The sequence below is a fragment of the Alternaria hordeiaustralica genome (assembly GCF_023758085.1).
Source record: "Alternaria hordeiaustralica strain BMP 2776 chromosome Unknown scaffold_9, whole genome shotgun sequence".
NCBI classification, from domain to species: domain Eukaryota; kingdom Fungi; phylum Ascomycota; class Dothideomycetes; order Pleosporales; family Pleosporaceae; genus Alternaria; species Alternaria hordeiaustralica.
This window is the reverse complement of record NW_026056781.1, coordinates 1,049,008-1,072,314: the sequence shown is the minus strand read 5'-3', so window position 1 is coordinate 1,072,314 and position 23,307 is coordinate 1,049,008. Positions and strand designations below refer to the sequence as shown.

Here is a 23,307-nt window from a genome sequence, read left to right as displayed (position 1 = left end):
GCGTTCCCATGATTTGTTTAGGTTCTCAAAGGTGTTTGTGTAGTCAAAATGTAGGTCCAAAATATCTATCATCTTGGAACCACTTTTTGACCAAACAGACACCTTTGAGCCAACGCATCCATGACCTCCTCAGTTACTATCATTTTGAAAACGCCACCAAACGCCTCGCCATGCTGAACTCCCAATGCGAACCAAGGCAAACATCCCCCATATCCCTGCGCTAAGCACACTGCTCTGCAGCCGAGTCGCGAACTTCATACTCACAGTCGTCTTCCCCTGTTATCTTCACTAGGACTGACAGTCCCACTTCCATTCATCGACCCATAGCCATTCGCTCCTTGACTTCCACTGGCAGCTGGCATAAGCGACTCTCTTGCTTCCTCAGCCTCCTCTTCAATGTTCTCCCTTTGGATCCTACGGCTCTTTCGCCACACAAACGCCACGAGGGCTAGACCCACGAGCAGCGCCAAGCTAAGCAAGATGACGTTGATGGGTACAGGGTCGTTCTTAAAGGTCTTGTGTGTGGCGGCGTCGAGAGCAGATTGCGAGAAGTTGAGGACACCGGCGAGACAGATAATGAGGCCGTACACTTTTCCGAAAGTGGCGAAACCGAAGACTTTGGCGGAGTAGTCGCTGATGATGTTAGTGAGGGATCTGGGTGTTTTCGGAAGGTGACTTACGAGACTGCAGTGTAGTACAAAGGTCGGTAAAGCACGAACAGAACGATGTTGGCGTATGCAGCCCATGTCTCCGGAATCACGCCTAGCACACCAATTGTGGTAGCAACAGTGACGAGCAGCGCCATCGTAAAAGTAGTGCTTGTGTTGTCCAGAAGCAGACCGATGAACGGTACAGACAAAACACCACCGACCGGAAGCGCGACATCGAAGAAGTTGTTGATCTCGACCGCCTTCTCGTAGTCATGGAAAAGATACGTGTATTGCGTCCGAATTGTGGCAACGAAGTAGTTGATACGCGTCATCTGCAGCACAGTGAACAGCGTAATGAGGATGAACCAGGGAGTGCGAATCTGCTGGCTGGCGGTGCGACCGTGTAGCGCACCCCATACACCTGAAATGTTCTTCTTCTTATCTTCCTCTTGCGCCTGCTTCTGACCATCTTTCGTGCCAAGCAAAGACGTAATTTCGCTAACGATGCTGTCGCGATGCGCTCGTCGCGCATCCTGAAGGCTCCGAACAGTTGCTGCGTCTTCAATCTCGTCGTCTGAGTCGTGGATGACCTGCTCTTCCTCCGCGCTAGTGACTAGCTCACCAACTGTCTTGTACGATACCGATGGCATGAAGAGGATCTGAACTGCGAGGATGAAAGCCGGGACGATAAGGTAGATAAGGAAGAACTTTTTGATCGAAAAGTTGCCATTAGTGCCTTGGTAGATGAGTCGGTATATCAAGAAGATCGCGCTTGAGGTATCGAAAGCTCCAGTCAAAAGCGCCAAGATGAGTCCAGAGTATTGCGGAAACGTGTTGCTGAGCTGGAACGACGAGATGAAGATAAATGGTCCACCCAGCGCCATGAACAAGTATCCAGGGATAAACGCGTCGAAAGCCAATTCCTTCGCGAATGCGAAAAGCAATGCGCCAATCGTTATAGATATCGCACCAGTTATTCCGCATACGCGAGGTCCGAAGCGATCGAGGATGGTACCGACGGGAAGCGCGACGACGTTCGTGGATACGGCGGCGATCGTAAACATGAGGTTGAGCCGGAGCTCCTGTTCGTAGCAGACGTGTACATCTTGATCTAGCTCTTCTTTTGTGCAGTAGTCTCTGTAGACGCCTTCCTCGAGGAGTACGGGTTTTATCGCGGCGTAACCGAAGACGACACCGGCGGCGAAGAGGCAGTAGATAACGGCGAAGAAGACCTGGACTACGCGATGTTAGCTTGTGTACACCCATGCTGTGTTCCGGGATACATACGCAGCCTTTTCCACCTAGGTACTTCAAATGCGCCTATGGTTGGCTCTTCGCCTGTTTGTTCGGTCCAGGTGCCGACTGGGTTGAAGCTCATCTTCCGGTGCCTGGAGTCCGGGCTCGCCTCTCTACTCCACGGCTCATGCTCCTCCATCGATGTCACTCGTTGCGTGAGCGACATGCTGGGCTAATATCTCCCCCTTTTCCAGAAAAATAAAATGTGAATAAGTCGTCTCAAGAATATCGCAAAAAGTAACAGTCTTGAGATTCTCGGCTCGCGTTCAAAGATTATCCGGGGATGACGTCGTACCGACGAAGCTCAGGTCCCTCAGAGAAGCAATTGGCCAACCAAACTACCTCAACAAGAACCACGATCTCAAAGTCCGCGGTTGAATCTCCCGTGGCACTGGAAAAGATGGGAATCAGGGTTCTATATACACAAGCACGGCGTCGAATGGCGTAAAGCGGGGACTAACTGGCCTGCAGCCGGGTGCATGAAGGCGCTGACAATCCGACGCGCTGGTTCGCGCGTGATCACCAAATGCTCGGCTTTTAGGATTCCATTACGCAGTATACACACCACGTGTGAGCCATTTCAGAGGCTATGCGCTCATTCGGGCGATCTACATTGGATCTTACGGTCATTGTTCACGTTCGCGCACGTCGTGCAGTCGCGATGTTTTGCAGCTCGTTGGTGAAGCTTGCTGCTTGCGACAGCCAATGAACGCGCGAGTCAGCCGCGGACAGGGAGCTTTGGTAACCGTGCAGATGGGATGGCATCAAATTTTCCTTTTTACCACCTCCGCCTGTTCGCTGAACGCCGATACACGATGGACGCCTCCTGCGGGCGTTTCCCGATGCAGTAATTTCGAAACTTGCGAGAACGAATGCGATTGCAGAGATTTCTATCGGTTTGCAAGGGGTGGAAGTATGCATCTCCGTCGGACAAGTCTAGATGCCCATGGTATATACTTGGCTGTCGTTCCTATGTTCCTTGGGGCTACTAGGATTATGCTTTCAAGATGCACTGGGTTTGGTCTGACATGAAGACCTGTCAGACTGGCATGTCCAGGATTACCTGGGTACAACTCTCGGACCCACCGGATATTTTGAATGACCTTCAATCACCGCAATACCGCTGTCGAAGACCTGCTGCCCATTCAAATGGTGGGTAGGAAAGACATACACTGTATGCTATGACATCAGTGAAGTTGTTGGCTCATTTGACCTTACCTAGGTATGTCATAAATTAACATAATAAGCTCCGTTCTCGTTCTCCAGCGTACGTTGCGTTCCAAGTTACGTCCCACATTCATCGATTTCGTCTTTTGACACTGTTGGCCCTCCCAAACATCAGTACAACAAGATGACTTTCTAGGTGGCTAGAACTTGGCTCAGCAGACAGGGAAAGTAGAATATGTTCGAAAGAAACCTTAGATTATATAAATAAGCATGATCGTCTAAGCCGACCATGCGACCAATACCTTGTAATGAGTGTAACACCGCTGTAGCTCTCCCGTAGGCTTCCAATTCGACCTCCATATCATTATCACTTGAGTGCGATACCACTCGGTGCAGCCGCAGATTCACCCCAACCACCCTTCTGATCGCCATCCTCATCTTCTTCCTTCTTCACTCCTCCATTCTTCTTGGACGCCGCTGCGTCGGCTTCCGCTTGACAGTCAGGGCAAAGTCGCCCTGTAGGTCGAGGTGTGCCATAGAATTTAAAGAATTCCGGCTCCGGCTCACCGAACTCCCTCTGTTTATCATCGCAAAGACCATAATTATTATACTCCCAGCCATCTGGAACGTAATTGCGACTGTGATTGTTGAATCTGTTTTTCGAAGACCAACATGGCTCCGTCGGGTGGAACGAACGGGGTTCGGTTGGATTGAAGCAAAGCTTTCGGGAGCTTCCAGACACTGGCTGAAAGTTGTTGCAGACGTGGTAATTGCCGATACACATTGTGGGATATGTTTCAGATCGTGGATCTTGGTCTTGACGAGAAATTCGGGCTTTTCGCTCGTTTGTTCGGCAGCAGTTTGTTCTTGTCTTTGAAGGCGTAGGTGAGAACAAAATGTACTGATACAACTTCAAGGGTTTGACAGCTTGTTGGTAGGGGAAGAAGAAAAGAGCGCTCATCCTCTAGCTTTTATACTTTCGAAAGCGATGATGTATACGAATGACTCCATAGAGCTTTGCGTGTCATATCTGAGTCCATCATAACAGCTGGAGATATCGATGAGTCGAGTGTTACATCGAAGCACTGGCCTGGAGTTCAAGCTGGCTTTCTCGTGCTTGAGCTTTCCACGGACCTCGCATCGCTGGGGTAGTCGATTGCAAGATTGTGGGCATTAAGCGCAGGTGCGATTTGCCGCAAGGTGGCGTCTACTCAGGAGATCTTACTGAGGAGCGCTACCAAACCCACAGAGTAGTCCTTGCTTCTTGGAACCACATGATCAAGCACTGCCAAAAGGTGGAGCGTGCGGACGGCAGTGATGTAGGACGTTGGCAACAGTGCGTAAATCGAACAAAGAAATGCGTGTTACATGACGACAGCGATGAGTAACCGACTAAACTGTCAGTGATGGAAGCAACAGCGCCAGAAATGACTGAGTAGGATAGCACGTTAAGCAAAGATAAGCATGTGATACATAAGGCTCAATGTAATTGATTTGATACGGGCAACTAGGCCCGAAACTATCCATTAGGATTATAGACATTCAATGTCTGAAGAAGAAGACAGAAACAAGATAAGACAACTCCAAACTCCCTCGCAATGCAGACTATTTTTATAGTTTTGACAAAAAGATAAGGAAAGACATGAGTATAGGTGTGATAGAGGGGTTGGAAGACTGGCAGAGAGCGCTCTTGACAGGTCATTCCTTTTTTGCTGAGTCGTCGCGTTGGCTCGACATATTCGATAGTGGGGGTTCCTCGCGTTTAGGCGTCCTCGACGGTCTTGGCGGGCTTCTTCATGTTGTTCTTGTACCAGAGAGTAGGGAGAAGTGCGCATGAGACGGTGAAGAGTACGCTGAGTCGTGTTAGCAGAGTATCAGGTACAGTTTGTTGCATGAGAACTTACCAGAGAGCGATAGCCATACCCCAGACAGTCTTGGCCTGGAAGCAGTTGCTGCGTGTGACACCGGCCCAGTGGCCCAAGCTGGAAGTGGACTTGTTGAGGTTCTCCACTGTAGCGGTAACGAAGGCGTTGGCGTACTGGGCATCGATCTCTGCGGATGACTTGCCAATCACGTAGCAGTTAAGGAACGACATGGGCTTTCCGAGAGTGACTGCGCAGACGATGAAGGCAATGAGAAGGAGAGAATCGACACCGGTCATGACAAGGAGGCCAAGGTTGGCTTGCGACCAGTAGTAGCCTACGCTGACCATGATGTAGAGAGCAGCGATGCAGGTCTAATGATGTTAGAAGTATTCAGTGATGGTCGAGGAAAGTACATACCACGCTCAGAGTGCCGACGAACTCTTTGGGTGGCTCAACACCGGTTGTGACAATCATCTGGATGAAGTTGGAGCAGATACCGATGACCAAGATCATGCAGATAGCCTGGAGGACGCGGGCGCCAAGGAACATCTTGCTCAAAGGCATGGCGTTGTAGCTGGGGACAGGCATATTGGCGGATTGAAGTTGGTTGCTGTAAAATGGATGTGGCTGAGGATGCGATGTCGAAGAAGACAGACGAGGCGATTAAATCAGCAAGGAATGGATAGCGGTCTGCACAGCAGAAGAGAGAGTGATTTCGTAGAAAGTGAATAATGAATGAGACCCAGATAGGAAACAAGGAAATAAGGAAACAGAGAAAAAAAGACGAAAAGGAAGTGAGTTGTGATGAGCTGGTTGATGATGTGTGTGATGAGTTACTTCGACGTTGCGTCCAGCACATCTTATACAACGAAGAGTTGGTTGCGATCTCAACAACAGATCGCAAAGGGCATAGTCAAGATTGCTGCTATTCTTGCTCATGGTGTGTCTGGACCACAGTCGTTTCATGGCATCTCGAGTAGTCGCTGGAGGAGCCAATGAGAGCGCGAAGCGGCGGTATCTCATAAAATGGCCCGAGCTGCCGCACTGATGCACGTAGGCGCTTACAGCATGACGAGCCTAAACGTCAAGTCTGGGGAAGCCATTCAGGTGTGTAGAATCTGCGCGGTACCTGAAGCATGTGGAGCCACAGTTTGACGTCTAGATCGACTGGGTGAGAGGTGCTGTTGCGGGTGTTGTTCAAGCTTCCGCGGTCCCACATCGACCTCCCGCCCTACCTCGCGCGCGGGAGCTATGCTGGGAAAGTGTTGAGGCTCAATCAGATGCGAGCAAGGTGGAAACAATGTTGGAGGAATGGTTCTGTGCTTTGGTGATGGCGTTGCTGAAGAAACGCGTACGCTGATGAGAGGACAACGCGACGATATGCGTCAATGCTCTGCTGGCGGATTGGTGGTATCTCATAAGCATTGGTTAGCTGATCTTTACGCGCGATTCAGATGGGTGCCCGCGTTAAGAGCGTTAAGAAATGGAGACTTTGGAAGTGAGGCGTCAAGGCTGAAGAGTTGTGCCGGACGGCTGTTGGGTGGTTTAGTACGACGCGCTCGCCGTGCCAGTGGCCGAATAACGTGATGCTGCATATGTGCAAGTCAATGAAAACCATCTTGTGATCAAGACTTCGCGAGAAGTCGCGTAACAGCACCGAGAATGGGGGTTGTTCTGCTATTCATGAAGAGGGACGATGATAGGAGCTCCCCTTTTATTGATGAATAATTTAATTACATTAACGCCGCTAGTTCTATTAAGCACCTGTTACTTGTGCTTACGCAACAACTAAGATATAGGCACCTATTACTGCCTGCTTATACGCTAATATTTTATTAATAACTTAGTTGTTGCTGCGACGTTTAAGTGCGTCTAAGAAGCTAGGTTTACTCCTATCTAGAACCTTCTAGCCTATTATTCTTTCTAAGAGCTAGGTTAGAGCTTATTTCTTGCTTTTTAACTAAGCCTTTGCCGCAGTGTTATCTATAATATTATTAGTATTTGTTTATTAAGCTATATATATAGGGAGCTCTTACTTTATTTATTAAATTACTTATAGAGTAATCTTGTATTCTAAAGATAGAGTCTAACTCTTTGTATCTTATTTTGTATCTTGTTAAATATATAGATATTTTTAGCACGTAATAATGTCTTTAACTGCATGCTTAGGACTTTAGTCTAGGCTATGCTGCATTAAGTAGGTTAGCTGTAAGTTAGGGCTAAGCGCGGAGATCTTATTAATATAGTAGTTATTATCTTAGCTTTGTTTTTTATTATTAGATGTATTGTTTTCTTAGAGCTAAAAGTTTCTTTTTAATACGCTATTATAGGTAGTAGCTTTGCTTACAAGACATTCTATATCTAGAGTACTATAGAATATACTATGCTACTTATAGAACGCGGCTATACTAAGCTTATAACCTCTTTTGAAAACCTAAAAACCCTTTTAAAGACTTCTTTATAACTAATTTATAAGTATTTTGTTTATACGGAAACATATGAATGATTAAATGATCATTATGTAGGAGCTCCCCGCACCCAGCTCGGGTCAGCTCGAATGCGGCAGGTCCAGGCGACAAAGCTCCCAGATAGCCAGACGCATACTCGCGGCTCTCACGCGACATGTGACTGATAACCGTTTCCGAGGGCCTTGGAGCTTCTTCTGAAGCTTTCTTCTATGATCACTGTATCATCTTCCTAATTGCAACCTCAAGATGGGTCTCTCGGAGTACAGACAACACAAGGCTGACTGGTGAGTTGCCCCAAGCTTCCAACACCCCACACCTCGGCCAATGCCACCAGCTGACTCTCCACCACCAGCAAGCGCAAGCAGTCGGAACGCGCCTCCAAGATCGCGACACTCCCCACGGCGTACCTGTCCCCTCTATCGTCGCAAGATCGCTCCATCCTCGGCAAACCCATCCAGGAGCTCGTCCAAGATGTCCACAAGCAAATCACCAGCCCCGTCGATATCCTGCGCACGTACGGCAAAGTCGCGATAAAGGCGCAAGAGAAGACGAACTGCGTGACGGAGATACTGTTCCCAGAAGCCGAAGAATGGGCGGAGAAGGAGGTCAATCTGAAGGGGCCGCTTGCCGGTATCCCCGTCTCATTGAAGGACTCTATACAAGTCAAGGGTTTTGACATCTCTGTCGGCTACTCGAGGAACACCGGGAAGCCTGCGACGGAAGATGGAGTCATGGTCAAGATATTGAAGGACGCGGGTGCCGTGCCTTTCGTCAAGACCAACCTCCCTACCACGCTCCTATCCTTCGAATCCACCAACGACGTCTGGGGCCAGTGCAAGAACCCCCACAACGACAAATACTCGCCCGGTGGCTCAACAGGTGGAGAGTCGGCATTGTTGGCCTTCGGTGCTAGTCGCATTGGCATTGGATCAGACGTCGCTGGCTCGGTCCGCGCTCCCGCACACTTCTCCGGCTGCTATTCGATACGATGCTCGACGGGTCGATGGCCGAAAGTCGGCATGAACACAAGCATGTCGGGCCAGGAGGCTATACCTTCCGTCTTCAGTCCCATGGCGCGCACGTTGAACGATTTGACCTACTTCACGCGAAGCTTCATCCAGATGAAGCCCTGGAAATACGACTACACCGTCCATCCGCTAGAATGGAGAGAGGATATCGAGACTGAGTTCAGGGAGAAGCCAAAGCTCCGCATAGGCGTCATGCGAACCGATCACGTCGCAGACCCTTCGCCAGCATGTGCGCGCGCACTAGACCACACAGTCGAAGCACTCAAGGCCGAAGGCCACGAAGTCTTCGATGTCGAGCCCCCTTCGCCGTACGAAGCTCTAAAGCTCGCATCGCAGCTTCTTCTCAGCGACGGCGGCAACACGTTCATGGGCCATTTCCGCACGGGAGAGTGGAATGATCTTGGTGCAGCGCAACTGGTCTACTACATGCGCCTGCCTAAGTTCGTCAAGTACGCGCACTACCTGTACGTCAAGTACGTCAAAGGCGACGACATCTGGGCTGGCTTGCTACGCGACTGGCACCCAAAGTCTGCACACGAGTACTGGCAGCTCGCTGGTAAGCGCGAGGCGTACAAGCAGAACTTCTACCAGTGGTGGTCTGAGAAGGCCAACATGGATGTCATGCTCACTCCACCCAATGCGACTCCTGCGGTACCTCATGGCGGTATGCATGATGCAGTCAGCAGCTGCGGTTACACTTTCATGTTCAATCTGGTAAGTATTCTTCTTTTCCTTTCAACACTACTGTGCCCTCACTAACTATATGAAGCTCGACTACTCCTCTGGAATCATCCCCGTAACGCACGTCGATCCTGCCAAAGACGCTCTACCATCCGACTTCAACATCAAGAAATTGAATGGGGTAGCTCAAGGCGCATACAAGCTCTACGATGCGGAGAAGATGGCTGGTCTTCCCGTGGCTGTACAAGTTGTCGGAAGGAGACTCGAAGAGGAGAAGGTCCTTGCTATCATGGAGAGAGTGGAGGATGCGTTAGATAAGCATGGTGGACGATACCAGTTACTGGAAGTGGATTGAGGGGGACATCTGAATAAATTCAATCATCACCTAGCCCTGTTAAGCTCACCCTTACATGCTAACCCGTATGTCGTATACTCCTCCTCCAAGATCGAACACCACACGTCCATCTTCTTCCCGATACTGCTCCTTGCCAAGCACTTCCCCATCAACTAGGACCGTCGCATTCCCACCCAACCCATCTACCGGAAGCCTCACTACACCCTTTGTCCCCACCGGCGTCTCAACCACCACTCCGTACCCAGCTCCACCCTTATCCTTCTCCCACCCCACTCTAAACTTCCCCAGCCCCGTAACAAAGCCCGCCTGCGCCCTCATCAAATCCCCAAACCTAGGCTCAACAATCCACCTCCTCCCCGCTGGTTCCACCACCCTCAAACCCACCACAAACTCCGTAAGCGCAGACGTAGGCCCCGAACTCCACCCATGAGCATGACTCACATAACTCGGATCATACCCATACCCCCTCTCCTGTCTATACCCAAACGTCCCATTCGTCCTATACCCCTCTATAACCGTCGAGCCAGTACCGTTACGATGGTTAGCATACCAGCCCCAGCTTCGGCGTATGAGTTCGAGGGCGCGGGTTGTACCTGTTGGGTTGGTGAGTGTGAAGTGGGCTTGGATTTCGAAGCTGGAGATGAAGGGGGATATGTTGCCGGGGAGTTCGGGGGCTTCGGCGCCGATGGGCGTCCAGTTTTTTGTTAGGGCTGTGGAGATGTCTTGGGCGGTTTGGGAGGAGGGTGGGATGAGGTCGAAGAGGATGGCCATGCTGTTTGCGTCTTGGGGGTGGAGGGTCGTCAAGGTGGCGTTGTCGCGGAAGGCGCCGTAGGTGGAGTCGAAACAGTGGGTGAGAATAGCTGTTTGAAGGGCGGTGGCGCGCGACGTCCAAGTTGCTGCGAAATTGTTGGAACTGCTTTCGTTGAGCCATGTAGCGAGTTTAGCACCGGTTTGTAGAGTGTGGTATAGAATGCCATTTGCTTCCGTATTGTTGAATCCAGTTTGCCAGCGCGCCCAGTCCCTGGTGCCGGTTTGATTGAAGAGGCCAGATGTCTCGACTTGGACTTTGGCGTATATGTACTCCATAGCCTTTTGGTACTTGGCCCAGTTCTTCTGCACAAAGGCTGCGTCGTCCGTGTATAGCATGTAGTTGTAGGTACCGATCATTGTCCACATATGATACGTATCGCTGTTTTGCTGTAAAAGCGGTGGGCCAGCTTCAGGGAATGAACCATCCGGATTCTGGTAGTCGAACATGACTTGCAGTGCGTTCTTAACGCTGGCGAGATCCCCGGTACTGACAAAGGTGGAGGGAACAGCAATACCCATGTCGCCTGGCCATACGGCACGATCTCGTTTCGCTCCATCAACAATGATGGTATCGCCTGGACCTAGAGTGCCATTGTTGGCCCACCCGTTCGCGAGCATGGGGACCCAACGTCCCGTGTTGGTGGGTACGGCGTTAGTCTGGAGCGTATATGCGCCTGCATACCAAATTCTGTTCAGCAGTTCATCGTTGGAATCGAAAAATCCTTGATAAGCCTCTAGGTTTGACCACGTAGGTTGAAAGCTTATCTCAAGCTGCACGTCTGTGACGTTGACGTAGGTACCGCCTTCCGTGACAAGGAAAGCCGTCATATATCGAAAGCCTCCTCGCATTACCTCATCTGGCATAGTGTATGTCCCTGGGCCGACAGTGCTGATGTTGACATATAACGCACCATCGCGACCAGCGAACTTCCCGTTCGATGCGTCAGACCATTCACCTACCCATGTCGACGCTTCGGAAAACGCAAGGCCAATGGCACCGGTCCCGTTGCTGGTGTATGAGATAGAAGCGATGCCACCGACTTCAATACCGAAATCGAAGATGACATTCGTCCCGTTGCCGCGGAGGACAACGAGACGCGGATAGCTTGCTGGATGACGGTCTTTGATGGTGAAAACTGACCTTGGACGGACTGTTCGCGATGATGGAGCGTAGATGTTAGAGTTCCAAGGCCCTGGTCTATTAGTAGTGCAAAATGGAGGGCGAATTTGATATAATAAATACCTTTGAATGCAGCTTCACTCGGTCCGCTGCATTCCGTGTCCCGCCAACAGGTCGCAGCCAGAGCATCCAAAGGTAGTGTCGCCAACGCGACAACGGTCCCTAAAGTTGTAAGCCAACGCATGATTGTACCGACTCAAGTCGTCCTCAAGATGCAGCAGGTTGTGCCTTCGTATTACATGTTCTTGGGAGAATTTCGACACCATTTCGTGTACTATAGAGCGCTCGGCATGCGTTACGCCGAGCCGCCCATATGGTTTTCCGGTCCGGGAATAGATGAGGTATACGATCTCCTGGATCTTCGCTGAGATGCGGGGAAATAAGCTACGAGCTAGACGCAGTAAGCTTCGCACACCTGAGCGCAGTCCGTTGGTCAAAAACCTGAGACGGAAAAGTCGCATCAGAAGGTATGGTTAAGCAATCACGATTTTGCGATAGTATCGTGCGTTGAAGTGATGGCAGCTGGAGTCAGCACGTTATTCCGAGACGACTTCAACTGATTCTGGGTGTAGTGAAAGTCTTTCAGGCGTACACGCTGGCGCATACAAATGCCATCCGCCCTTGGTCGTAATTAAATATCGTCGTTGCTGCCGCTGCCAGAGCATGAGCGAGGTTGTGTTGACGAGTAGGTTAGCATGCACAACTAAGATAAGAGAAAAGCTAGGACATCGTATAGCAGAAGAACAGCTTGATTGCGATGCAGAGTCTGAATGGGTGTCATGCGTAAAGTGACGAGACAGCGCGTTGGTCGCTAAAGCACGAGATTTACGCGCCTGATCGCGCCAGCCTGCCCAGGTGAGAACTGTCAAGGGAGGCTCTTTCCCTCCACCTACAGCCCGCGAAACCCTTCGCTATCACCATCAGAACTCGAATTCCGACCAAATCTCACTACGTCACTTTCTACATCATTTCGTCGGATGCAGTCTCCAGCCAGTGCCAGAGTAGGTAGCTGCCCCGCTTACGTCATTGCGGCTCTCGTTGTTGATCTCGACGCGACTCTGGTGCTACCCCTCATGCAGACCCTAGCGACCACTACATCCGAATCATTACTCTTCCTATCTTGGGAAGACAATCCTGAGCCGCCTAGTATGGCGCAAGGCCTTAGTTGCCGGACTTACATAGACCCAGAAGCAAAGAGCCGGACACGTCGACGCGTCAAGTCCCGACTGATGAACCGTGGGCGCATAGAACGTCATCCCTGATATCATGTACCATGGTGCCGCTAATGCAACAGTTCTTTGACAAATACCCGCATCGGGATGCAGAGCACAGCTGCCGATACGCTGGCATTTCCAGACCGCATGAGGGAGGGACCACGCTAAATGGGTGGAGGGGCGGGGAATCCAGCTAAGCAACGAGCGCTGGGTCCAAGGTAGGCTTTATATAAATGTCTACCGCTTCTCGAATACCTTGTTGTCCATTCTCCCTTACATACTTTGACATCTAAACTCGATACGGATATTCAAAGAGACCAATCAGATCATCATGACGGACTTCAAGGGACATTGCCATTGCAAGCAGACAGAGTGGACTGCCACCCTGCAGCAGGATCAGCAGGCACACATCCTATGGTGAGCAATGCCATTCCGTTCCTCCAGCAACGATTCATTACAGGTTCGAGCTAACAGCTAATTAGCCACTGCAACACCTGTAAAGAACTCTCCGGTTCCACCTACACGCTCAATCAGATCATCCCCAAGAAAGCACTCAAGATCACCAAGGGCGACGATCTAGGCAAATACACATACAAGGGTGACTCTGGAAAGAGCGTTCATTGCGTATGTCACCCCCTGGACTTCCCATGCAAGTGGAGAAGAGGGCATTTACTAACGAGTCTTGATAGTTCTACTGCAAGAACTGCACGTCACACGTGTACCACGAGCAAGAGGCCCTCGGCCCCGACAGCATTGTCTTGAGGACGGGATTGTTGGACGAGGGTGTCAAGAACTTCAAGCCTGGTGCGGAGATCTTTGGCAAGGACCGTCTATCGTGGGAGAAGGAGGTCGCGCAGACGTTCGAGGTTATGCCGCCTTCGTAGACAGACATATTCGATAGCATACATATACGAATATATCATCATAGTCATCAAGGCTTTCAGAATATTCGCCACAATTGGAACAAGGTGTCTTTCGCCGTGAGACATGTCATTCTAGATTGGATGCGTATATAACATTATATCTTATCCCAACTTAGTCAGAAAGCGGCGGGAAACTCCTCAAAAAGTGGCTCGGGCACTCGTAGCCGCCCGGGTTGTGGTCCAAGTACAATTGGTGGTACTGTTCCGCATCCCACCATTTCCCTGCAGGTAGGATCTCTGTTGCGACGCTTCCCTTCCACCACTGCTTGTTCACCTTGTCGGTAACGTCTCGCGCAATCTTCTCCTGCTCGGCATCGTGGTAAAAGATGGCGGATCGGTATTGGCTGCCAACGTCTGGACCTTGACGGTTGGAGGTGGTGGGATCGTGCATCTTGTAGAAGAATTCGAGGAGGGAACGGTAGGTTACTTTTTCGGGATCGTAGACGACTTGGAGGGCTTCGGCATCTGGTTTACTAGTCAGCTAATGGCCAGAGATCACGTCACGCCTCGTGGCGCGAAAAAGAAGCGAGGGATACGTACGACCAGTGCGCCCGCTGCATACCGCCCTGTACCCCGGGTTGTCTGTGTCACCACCGATATATCCAACCCTCGCATCGTACAAGCCCTTTCCCTTGTACTCTCTCCGGTACATGTGCTCGACACCCCAGAAACATCCGGCAGCGACAGTGGCGGTTTGCGCGCCCGAAGGCACGTTCATGGGTTGCGCGGGCGCATTCGACATACTGCTGAAGGGGCGAAAGAATCTAGTCAGAAAGGACATGGACAAGTAAGATGTGACGACCAAAAGGAAGAGCGTGAGGAGCTTCAGTTTGATGGTGGTAAAGTATGTGATAAGAGAGAGAGGTTTACTTTGGTGGTGAGTTATTATGTATCGCAGTTTGCCGCTTCGATTGGGAAAAGGGCAATGGACCGCGGCGATGATGCCATCATTTGGCGTGACAAATCGAAGGGTCCACGGCCACGCTTCAGCCACATGGGTGGCGGTGGGGTCGCTCCTTCGCGAAGGTTGGAACGCCCGACTCGTGCATCTTCCTGATCACATATTCCCACACACTACGGGCTTCCTAGACAGCAGTGCACGCTCTCTTTGACGCATCGCAGTGTTGCTTTATCTGACGAGATTCGCGTGCCGCCTTCTGCCCGCCCCGCTACGTGTCTTTACCCGGATAAGTCGCAGCCGATGTCTCTGCAGCCTTTCGGCATCAACACAGGCTCGAATCCTCCAGCACTGCTCTTTGCATGATGTCCTGCTTCTTTGCTACTTGATCCATGGCTGTAGCGTTGCCTGTTCGAAGGACGCGCTCTTGGAGATTTCGGCTATGTCCCAGCGGACCCATCCTACGCTTTCGGGAAAACACTGCGCAGTAGGCTGGAGTGACTCGGGACGTATAAGCGGCGGGACCGGGACGTGGATTCTATTACACTCGCGTTAGTGTCATGGAGACGTCTCTTCGTTCCCTCTCTTGTAGTACCGGACGCCCCCTCAGCTCATAGTTGCACGTACAGCTTTACGAATGTCGTGTATCAAGCATACACAGTCAGCTTGCTGTTTTCGCACTCAACTGACAGTCCCATAGTCCTACCCTCCAAGTCAGGTCCGGCTGACAGCTTTGGTCGAATCACCCCGGCACGATGCGCGTAATTAATTCTCAATCTATTTCGCCTGAAAGCCTTGTACCGGTTACATCCCGCGTTGCTGAACCGGCAGTAGTTGAATCTAGGCTCATACGATGCATCCTTGGTCGTGGCGTCGCTCCGAGTCACCACGTGCGTCCAACAGCTGTTTGATGCATGCACTTGACTAACTCTTCTAAGATTATTTTTAGATGCATCTCTAGACCTCACATCTGCAAGGGCAGCAAATCGCGTTCGCTAAAATTGATCAAGGCAGGGCCTCGAGCACCGATGGAGCGACAAGCTTTAATATAAGGTTAATCTACGCGCCAAGAACTCCTCACTTCTCCAGATCTTTTGAATTGGACGTCCACGATACCCTCGCAGTACTATGCCGCTCGTTCCAGGCAGGGAAACTATTTTCAGTCTTCGCTTCCGCACATGTTCCGCTGCTGCATTACATACAGGATCTGTAGATGAAAGACAATATCCGGATGAGCTTGTTTGCTTCTCGGTCAGCTTCGTGGACTGCCTATACCCAGCATCCAGGCCCGGCGTTTCTATTCTGAGTTCTGCACCCTAGGCAAATACGCTCGACTCATCTCGCTTTCATATCTACATCCACTGGGCTGGCCAAGATCTATGCGAGGAAACGGCTCGAACCCACAGCGACTCGCTTGTGCAAAAAGACTTTGGTACCCTAGCCGTCATCTGATATGAAATGGCCACGGTATACCTCGTAGACCGCGAGTCTGGGTTTCGTATTGGCTATCAAGAGAATCTATATGCCCACGCGACGGATGTGCTTTTACTTTCAGCAGCTGTACCGCCGGCACTCGGTTTCCGGGTAGGTTGCATACGGCGCCACCAAGTTGTGCAAGAATTCGTGATACTCGCATGTCAGCAAACCTCGCCAAAAGACATTGGCATTGGTGATGCCGAGAGTTCCACGCATACTGCACCACCTGGTGGCGCAGACGTACGATATTCAAAGAGCCGCCACGATTCAGGGTTCAATCTCCTCGCGCCCGGAAAACTCAAATGAAGATGCTCCGTTGCTGTGATTCGGGTTAGGATTGCAGCTGGAAGCGAGATGCACGGCGGAACGAGACTATCACATACCCCAGATACCGACACTTAGCCTGGAGGCTGGCTCAGAATGTATCCACACGGAACAATATTTCAGCTAAGCGGACAACACGAACTCAGCTGAGCAACTTCTGCGATTCTGGACCTATGAGCACGAGCGGGCCGCCGGTCCAATCGTACTCGATAGTGCCATTGGCACTTGGCAGCTGTTATCGTGGTCGGACTGTAGATATCGCCCAAGATGGTGTTGCCGCGGTAGTGGTTAAGACAATCAAAGGTAAAGGGCTGGCGCCGAGGGACTGGTATATAACCTGGTCCATATTCCCTTCCATGATCCTCATCCAGCTTCTACTCTCGGTCTCATCTACCACATCATCAGCTCTCCATCTAGCCTTCTCCGAAGACCATCTTTCCAAACTATCAACATGAAGTGGCTCCTTGCTCTCCTTCCCCTCGCGGCAGCAGCCCCTGCGTTCCCCAATGTCGAGCTCGGTGATGCCCCACCACCCGGTCAGGTACGAGAAACTCAGATGGAAATTTCCGAAACGATCAACTCACGCAACACAGGTCAAGATTCGCGGTGTCAGCTATGGAGGAACTGGTTGCCCGCAAGGCACCATGAGCTCCCAGATCAACAGTGACAGGACTGTCATGACCCTCATCTTCGACGCGTATATCGCCTCGATCGGCCCCGGCATCGCCGTTACTGAGCAGCGCAAGAACTGCCAGCTGAACGTCGACATTGAGTACCCAGGAGGCTTCCAGTACTCCATTCTGTCCGCCGACTACCGTGGCTACTCTGCCATCCAGAAGGGCGTCTCTGGCACTCTCAAGTCTACCTACTACTTCTCCGGAGACACTGCTCAGGTAAGATCTATTCAAGTTCCAGTGGCGTGGACCAGATATGCTGATACCCGAAATAGACCTCGACTGAGTACAAGTTCGACGGGCCAACCAACGGCGACTACCTCAAGCACGACGAGGCGGACAGCACCTCGGTTGTATGGGCGCCATGCGGCACCAACGGCATGCTCAACATCAACTCGCAGGTCCGCCTGACCAGCAGCAACGCCAGCGCCACTGGTCTCCTCACCACTGACTCTACCGATCTCAAATTCACCCAAGTCGTGTACGTGCAGTGGCAGAAGTGCACACCGCCCAAGCAGTAGAAACTGATTGCGGTTGATGTAGGCCGAGACATTGGATCAGCTGGATTAGTGTGAACGGGCCATGGGTGGTACGGGTTGAGGACTTGAGGTGGAGGCGGTGTTAGTCGGGGAATGGAATTTACGAAGATATGCCGGACGCATGTTTGATGTTTGCATGATAGTTGAATCCTTTTATGAGATGCGCATCTCTCATTTCACTCTCCACATGCTGTGATGCTCCACTTGCCCCTTTACGCACTTCAAGACCAGGGACACGAGCGAGTAAGGCTTGCCAAAGAGTGAGGGTGATGGTAGTATTATTCTGGGATCACACGGTCTGCAACATTCGCATTCGAGGTAGCACACAGTCGGGTGCGCCCGTTGGCACGACAGAGGTGATGTGGCGTGTGGTGTCGCAGCCACGTCGGAAATTGTGGGGATAAGAGGGCGTGCTTGGCGGCAGGGTCGTGGTTGCCGCATTTAGATCCCTGTCTGTTTACCAGCGGCCGTGCGTCCCATAACAGAAGTTCCGGCTGGAACATCGTCATTGAGCACTCCAGCCCGCAACACCAAACCCTCGCTCGCGGCTGTTCCCCACGCTTTCAAAGGAGGCTGCGCAGTGCGATTGACCTGCTTTTTTCATTTCTTGGGCGCAGTCATGGCCGCCGCGGGCGCGTCTTCCATCTCCGTCACCGTACGAGTCCGCCCTTTCACTATCAGAGAGGCAGCCCAAGTCACGAGGAACGATGACCAAACGCTGTTCCTCGGAGACGGTTCGCTGGCGGGCTTGCCAGCGCCGAAGCTCCACAAGGGCATCCGGCCTGTCATCAAGGTCATGGACGAGAAGTGCCTGTATGAGACGTCACGTATCATTTCAAGGCATGAGGGCTGACCTATACCAGAATCTTCGACCCCCCAGAAGACAACGCTGTTCAACGGTTTGGACGATCAACAATAGGACCCCAGGGCAAGCGATCAAAGGACCAGACATTCGCATTCGACCGCGTCTTCGACGACACTACCTCCCAGGGCGATGTATACGAAGCCACGACGAAGCCCCTGCTGGACAGTGTGCTGGATGGATACAACGCGACTGTATTTGCATATGGCGCCACAGGTTGCGGAAAGACACATACTATCACGTATGTTCATGTACACCGCTAGTTACTCGCAGGAGGACTAACCTTTCAACAGGGGAACGTCGCAGCAGCCCGGCATTATCTTTTTGACTATGCAAGAACTGTTCGAGAAGATCCAGGACATACAAGATGAAAAGGTCACCGAGATCACGCTCTCCTATCTGGAAATCTACAACGAGACAATTCGCGACTTGCTTGTAGAGGGCGGCAGTAAACAACCCCTGATGCTCCGCGAGGATGCCAACCAGGCTGTATCTGTCGCTGGTCTTTCCAGCCACCGACCACAGAGCGTAAGTAGGAGGGATACACTACACGACAGGGCGTCTAACAACCACAGGTCCAAGAAGTCATGGATATTATTGTCCGCGGCAACGAGTACCGAACCATGTCACCTACCGAAGCGAACGCTACCTCTTCCCGATCCCACGCCGTACTCCAGATCAACGTGTCCTCCAAGGACCGCAATGCCTCGGTCAACGAACCCCACACAATGGCTACCCTCAGCATCATCGACTTGGCAGGTAGTGAGCGTGCAAGCGCTACGAAGAACCGTGGAGAGCGTCTGACGGAGGGTGCCAACATCAACAAATCCCTGCTCGCGCTGGGAAGCTGTATCAACGCCCTATGTGATCCCCGAAAGCGAAACCACATCCCATACCGCAACTCGAAACTCACGCGATTGCTCAAGTTCTCTCTCGGTGGAAACTGTAAAACTGTCATGATAGTCTGTGTTAGTCCATCAAGCGCGCATTTCGATGAGACGCAGAACACCCTGCGTTACGCCAATCGCGCGAAGAACATCCAGACCAAGGTCACCAAGAACGTGTATAATGTCAACCGCCACGTAAAGGACTACCTTGTCAAGATCGATGAGCAGAGACACTTGATTGAGGAGTTGATGAAAAAGCAGAAGGATTTCGAAGGAAGCGCCTTGGTCAAGTTTCAGAAGCAGAGCGAAAAGAAGGATGGTATCTTGCGAGACGCTGTGGTGCGCTTGCGCCAGGCTTATGCAGACTCCGAGCCCGACCGTCGGGATCGGCTGAATATGTCGAAGACCTTGAAGCTGGCCGAGAAGCGCATCTCGATGATTTCGGCATGGATCGCAGCATTCGATAACGTGAAGGATGTTCGCGAAAACGAGGAGATGCCCGCCCAAGTCACAGCAATGAGAGATACTGCAGTCGGAATTTCCGCAGAACTCGAACAAACGCGACAACATTGCCATAGGCGATTGGAGCGTACCGTATGGACGAGCAAAATGGACACAGCGCTGCATGTTGGACTGAAGGGTCTGGCGGAGGTGGACGGCAACGCTGACGGCCACGATGCTGCCAACCTGACAAGAGAGTACGAGCTACTCAAATCGAATGCGGATCGTGAACAACTCAATGCTCTGCTAGACATGGAAAAGGGCGGTGATGCTGCCATCGTCCAGGTGCTGGTACAGGCGCACATCGAGACTGTCACAATCCTAAGCCAGATCACCCAAATGGATGAAGCCCAAGCGGTGGAAGCGGCGAGGAAGCTGCTTACAAAGATTATGAATTCTTGTACAAACGCGACTTCGCAGGTTATTCGGCCAGACGGTGGCCTGCCAGTGACGGAGTTCTTCGAGCCAAGCCACAGAGGCACACCAAAAAGGAGGAAGCCAGTGAACATCATGGAGCCGTCTCCCATGCGACCAATTGCTTTGCCAACACTGGCGGACGCGCCGCATCTTACATCATCGCCAATGAAGTCATCACCACGCCGAAAGTTGATGGCAGGAGCCAGAAAGAGCGTCCAGTTCTCGCCGATGAAGAAGAAGAAGTCTCCATCAAAGACGAAGCGGGGGGTACGCTGGAGGGACGACACTGAGAATGGTACACTTGCGGAATTCCAGAAAACACCAGAACACCTAGCGGGAACACCAACACAGGCTTCCACCCCAGTGCCAGCACCGACTTACTCGACAGGCATCCCCATACCGAAATACGATGGAAGCGGTGGCTCTTCGCCTATCCCTACACCACCAAAAGCCTCTGTAGATTTGAAGGGCTCATCGCGCTTTGCGGTCGGCGCGCTATCTAAGCGTTCGGACGGATCCCCCACATCTCGTTCCAACAACGCATATGGCTCGGATTCCGATGGTGCGTCGCCTCTCCGCGACATCTACAACAACGCTCGCACTTCATCCTTGAGCAATGTAGAGAACGCCTCGTCGGGCCCCGCGCGAGAAGGAGACAGCGGCCACTCCAGTTCAGAGGGAGAGAAATGGACGCCATCAGACGCCCGACAAATCGGACACGCAATCAAGCGTCGTTCTTCCACGAACGGTGGATCTGTACCTGTGAACCGAGCGCATCGTCGTCGTAGTCCGACAGCAGCGACTATTGGTAGCCCACCCAACGAGAACTCCCTTCTCTCCGCGGGTGCAGCACGTCGCATGGTCAAGTCTGTCCACGAGGCTGACTGGAAGAACAGCGTACTCAGCCCGCGGGTTACGCCCATAATGAAAAGCGCTGTAAGGCGCACTACCTTGGCGAACGTCGGTGACGATCGACCGCGGGAGGCACCGCCCAGCTTGAATGCGCGAGCGCCTGTACGGATCACTAGTGGTTCTTCGTCCAGAGGTAGCCTCATGCCTAATTCTAAGAGCGTCTGGCGTTGATTTACCTCTTGCTAATCGGGGCATTAGGTGGTTGGAGACGCCACCGTTGGGGCTTTTAACGACTCTTTCGCTTTTCGTTGCTCACCAGTTGCATTCTGTTTGTTTTTCATCTGGGGATCGTCTGGCGCCAGGTTATTCTCTTGTGCATCTGTCTCATTCTCAAAACCTTGGAAAACTCCATCTAGAAGCATTAACGAAGGCTTGGGTCGGTGTTTGGGTAATCTCCCTGCCTATGGCAGTTGCTGGGGCGTATTCAGTTGCGATTGCATTGGGATGTACTTGTATCAATGTCTCGAGTATTGCGTAGTTTTTCTGTTACTAGCATCATTTCAACGTTTCACGATCATCTCTTTTGCTCAGCCGTGTCTGGTGAGTATCTACTTTCAAGGAGCAATGTCAGCATGTTGATAAAATCTCGCAAGGTGGCTAGAACCACTTGTTCACTCACCAGGTGATAGAGGACGACATCGACCACAGCAACCGAGCCAAACTCCATCACCTACACCAATCTCCTCAGCCCTGCTACTTTCTATTTACTGCCACTCTGATTTGCTTTCCTCGAGCGCAAGTAAGTCTAGGTGACGTGCCGTTCGTTCTGCAGAGCCCGTCGGACACTCTCCTTCACCTCTACCCTAGCGCTGGGTCCGCTAGCATCACTAAGTCGAGCATCGACCGTGCTATCCAACGTCTCCCACTCTCAAGAGCCCATCCGTCTGGCAATAAAGCCACGATCACCACCGACTGGAGACTTCCAAGGGTTGTCCCATACGAAGCTCGCTGCGCCGACAACATCGACAGGTAAGCCAAAACCGGTTCTTATCGTTCAGCCCACTGACACCAACATAGCCAACATGCCACCGAAGCCGGTAATCCCAAAGAGCACGCGCCGCCCCGCCGCCGCCGCTAAGAAGAAGATCACGACTCCCAAGGGCACAAGCTCTAGCAAGCAAGCCAAGAGGGTAAAGATTGCTCGGAACCGCAAGGACGATGGCAACGGAAAAGTTCTCACTCCTGGGAAAGAACCGAAAGAGTTCATCAAAGTCCACAGGGTCGAAGGCCAGGTCGGCTCCTACGCCATGTTCGGCCGCAGGGACGAGTTTCGGAAGTTCGTCTTGTCCAGTCTAGTGCTGAACAGCTACGTCAATGCTTTCACCGACCGCGGAAAGATCCAAGTGCGCCAAAACCACGTCCTAGAATACATCCGTGACTGTAAGGAGAAAATGGAGTCGGAGGCAAGCCCCATCGACGTATACCCAGTGCAGAACGACGATATTCACGCCTGTCAACGAATGGCTCTAGCATGCGCACAGATGCGAAGGCAGATTGAGCAGGCTGCTTCTGGGCAACGACCGTTCGACCAAGAGCAGGAGAACAGAGCCATAAGTGCGTTCAAGGCCCTGACAGGAAAGGAAGTACCCGAGTTTGACCGATCGAACGTAAGTGTGAAGAGCTTCGGCCCGCACACCGAGTATGGTGAGAGCGACCTAGAACCGTACAGTCGCGTCTTCAATGTCCTGATGTATCTAAACCGGTCTTTGAGCCCTACGGTATGGAACACAAGGTTCGGGACTGGGAATTGGGACGCCGAGGTCCATTTCGTCGATGCCAATCTCCCGCATTGGATGCGGGCAACGGAAGCCACACAAGAGACTGCTCCAGTTCCAGATCAAGTCGCAAGTGCATCCGAGGCGCCCAAGCCGGACCTGGAGGTCCTGGTATATTGGAAGACAACGTCGCGTTTACCTAAGCAACGAGAGCTCATGGAGTTCTTAACAGAAACCGGGCTGACCGACAACATCATAACTGAACTCCCGATAACGATCAAGCCGACAACAACCCGCGCAGAAGTCCGCGACATCATCCGAGCAAGGTTTCAATTGGATCAGAACCAGGCCCAGATCGCGACGCTCCAGGTGAGGAGCTCGTTGTCGAGCATCATGGAGCAAGATTGGAGCGGCGTGCAGAAAGAGCTATGGTCTGGAAGCGATGCAAAACCAGTGTTCAGCATG

General features: G+C 51.8%; 9 protein-coding genes across 9 annotated transcripts; 5 read left to right on the top strand and 4 right to left on the bottom strand.

Moving 5' to 3' along the window:
* Positions 1–676: 676 nt before the first annotated feature.
* Positions 677–2,112, bottom strand: J4E84_005603 (uncharacterized protein; the record flags this gene model as incomplete). The annotated part of the gene is made up of 2 exons (XM_049388199.1): positions 677–1,887; positions 1,938–2,112. 2 exons carry the CDS (start codon positions 2,110–2,112, stop codon positions 677–679), a joined length of 1,386 nt encoding a protein of 461 aa, XP_049244439.1.
* A 2,763-nt stretch (positions 2,113–4,875) lies between these two features.
* On the bottom strand, positions 4,876–5,566 carry J4E84_005602 (uncharacterized protein; the record flags this gene model as incomplete). The annotated part of the gene is made up of 3 exons (XM_049388198.1): positions 4,876–4,966; positions 5,018–5,349; positions 5,396–5,566. The coding sequence occupies 3 exons, from the start codon at positions 5,564–5,566 to the stop codon at positions 4,876–4,878; spliced, it is 594 nt and encodes a 197-aa protein (XP_049244438.1).
* A 2,126-nt stretch (positions 5,567–7,692) lies between these two features.
* Positions 7,693–9,510, top strand: J4E84_005601 (uncharacterized protein; the record flags this gene model as incomplete). The annotated part of the gene is made up of 3 exons (XM_049388197.1): positions 7,693–7,730; positions 7,799–9,188; positions 9,244–9,510. 3 exons carry the CDS (start codon positions 7,693–7,695, stop codon positions 9,508–9,510), a joined length of 1,695 nt encoding a protein of 564 aa, XP_049244437.1.
* A 51-nt stretch (positions 9,511–9,561) lies between these two features.
* On the bottom strand, positions 9,562–11,961 carry J4E84_005600 (uncharacterized protein; the record flags this gene model as incomplete). Its single annotated transcript, XM_049388196.1, has 2 exons — positions 9,562–11,429; positions 11,697–11,961. The coding sequence occupies 2 exons, from the start codon at positions 11,959–11,961 to the stop codon at positions 9,562–9,564; spliced, it is 2,133 nt and encodes a 710-aa protein (XP_049244436.1).
* A 1,084-nt stretch (positions 11,962–13,045) lies between these two features.
* On the top strand, positions 13,046–13,598 carry J4E84_005599 (uncharacterized protein; the record flags this gene model as incomplete). The annotated part of the gene is made up of 3 exons (XM_049388195.1): positions 13,046–13,131; positions 13,197–13,338; positions 13,404–13,598. The coding sequence occupies 3 exons, from the start codon at positions 13,046–13,048 to the stop codon at positions 13,596–13,598; spliced, it is 423 nt and encodes a 140-aa protein (XP_049244435.1).
* A 151-nt stretch (positions 13,599–13,749) lies between these two features.
* Positions 13,750–14,379, bottom strand: J4E84_005598 (uncharacterized protein; the record flags this gene model as incomplete). Its single annotated transcript, XM_049388194.1, has 2 exons — positions 13,750–14,102; positions 14,178–14,379. The coding sequence occupies 2 exons, from the start codon at positions 14,377–14,379 to the stop codon at positions 13,750–13,752; spliced, it is 555 nt and encodes a 184-aa protein (XP_049244434.1).
* Positions 14,380–16,786: 2,407 nt separating this feature from the next.
* Positions 16,787–17,530, top strand: J4E84_005597 (uncharacterized protein; the record flags this gene model as incomplete). Its single annotated transcript, XM_049388193.1, has 3 exons — positions 16,787–16,876; positions 16,929–17,228; positions 17,285–17,530. 3 exons carry the CDS (start codon positions 16,787–16,789, stop codon positions 17,528–17,530), a joined length of 636 nt encoding a protein of 211 aa, XP_049244433.1.
* Positions 17,531–18,167: 637 nt separating this feature from the next.
* J4E84_005596 (uncharacterized protein) lies at positions 18,168–21,298 on the top strand (the record flags this gene model as incomplete). Its single annotated transcript, XM_049388192.1, has 4 exons — positions 18,168–18,361; positions 18,412–18,651; positions 18,704–18,938; positions 18,986–21,298. 4 exons carry the CDS (start codon positions 18,168–18,170, stop codon positions 21,296–21,298), a joined length of 2,982 nt encoding a protein of 993 aa, XP_049244432.1.
* An 851-nt stretch (positions 21,299–22,149) lies between these two features.
* Positions 22,150–23,215, top strand: J4E84_005595 (uncharacterized protein; the record flags this gene model as incomplete). Its single annotated transcript, XM_049388191.1, has 2 exons — positions 22,150–23,168; positions 23,212–23,215. The coding sequence occupies 2 exons, from the start codon at positions 22,150–22,152 to the stop codon at positions 23,213–23,215; spliced, it is 1,023 nt and encodes a 340-aa protein (XP_049244431.1).
* Between the last annotated feature and the right edge of the window lie 92 nt (positions 23,216–23,307).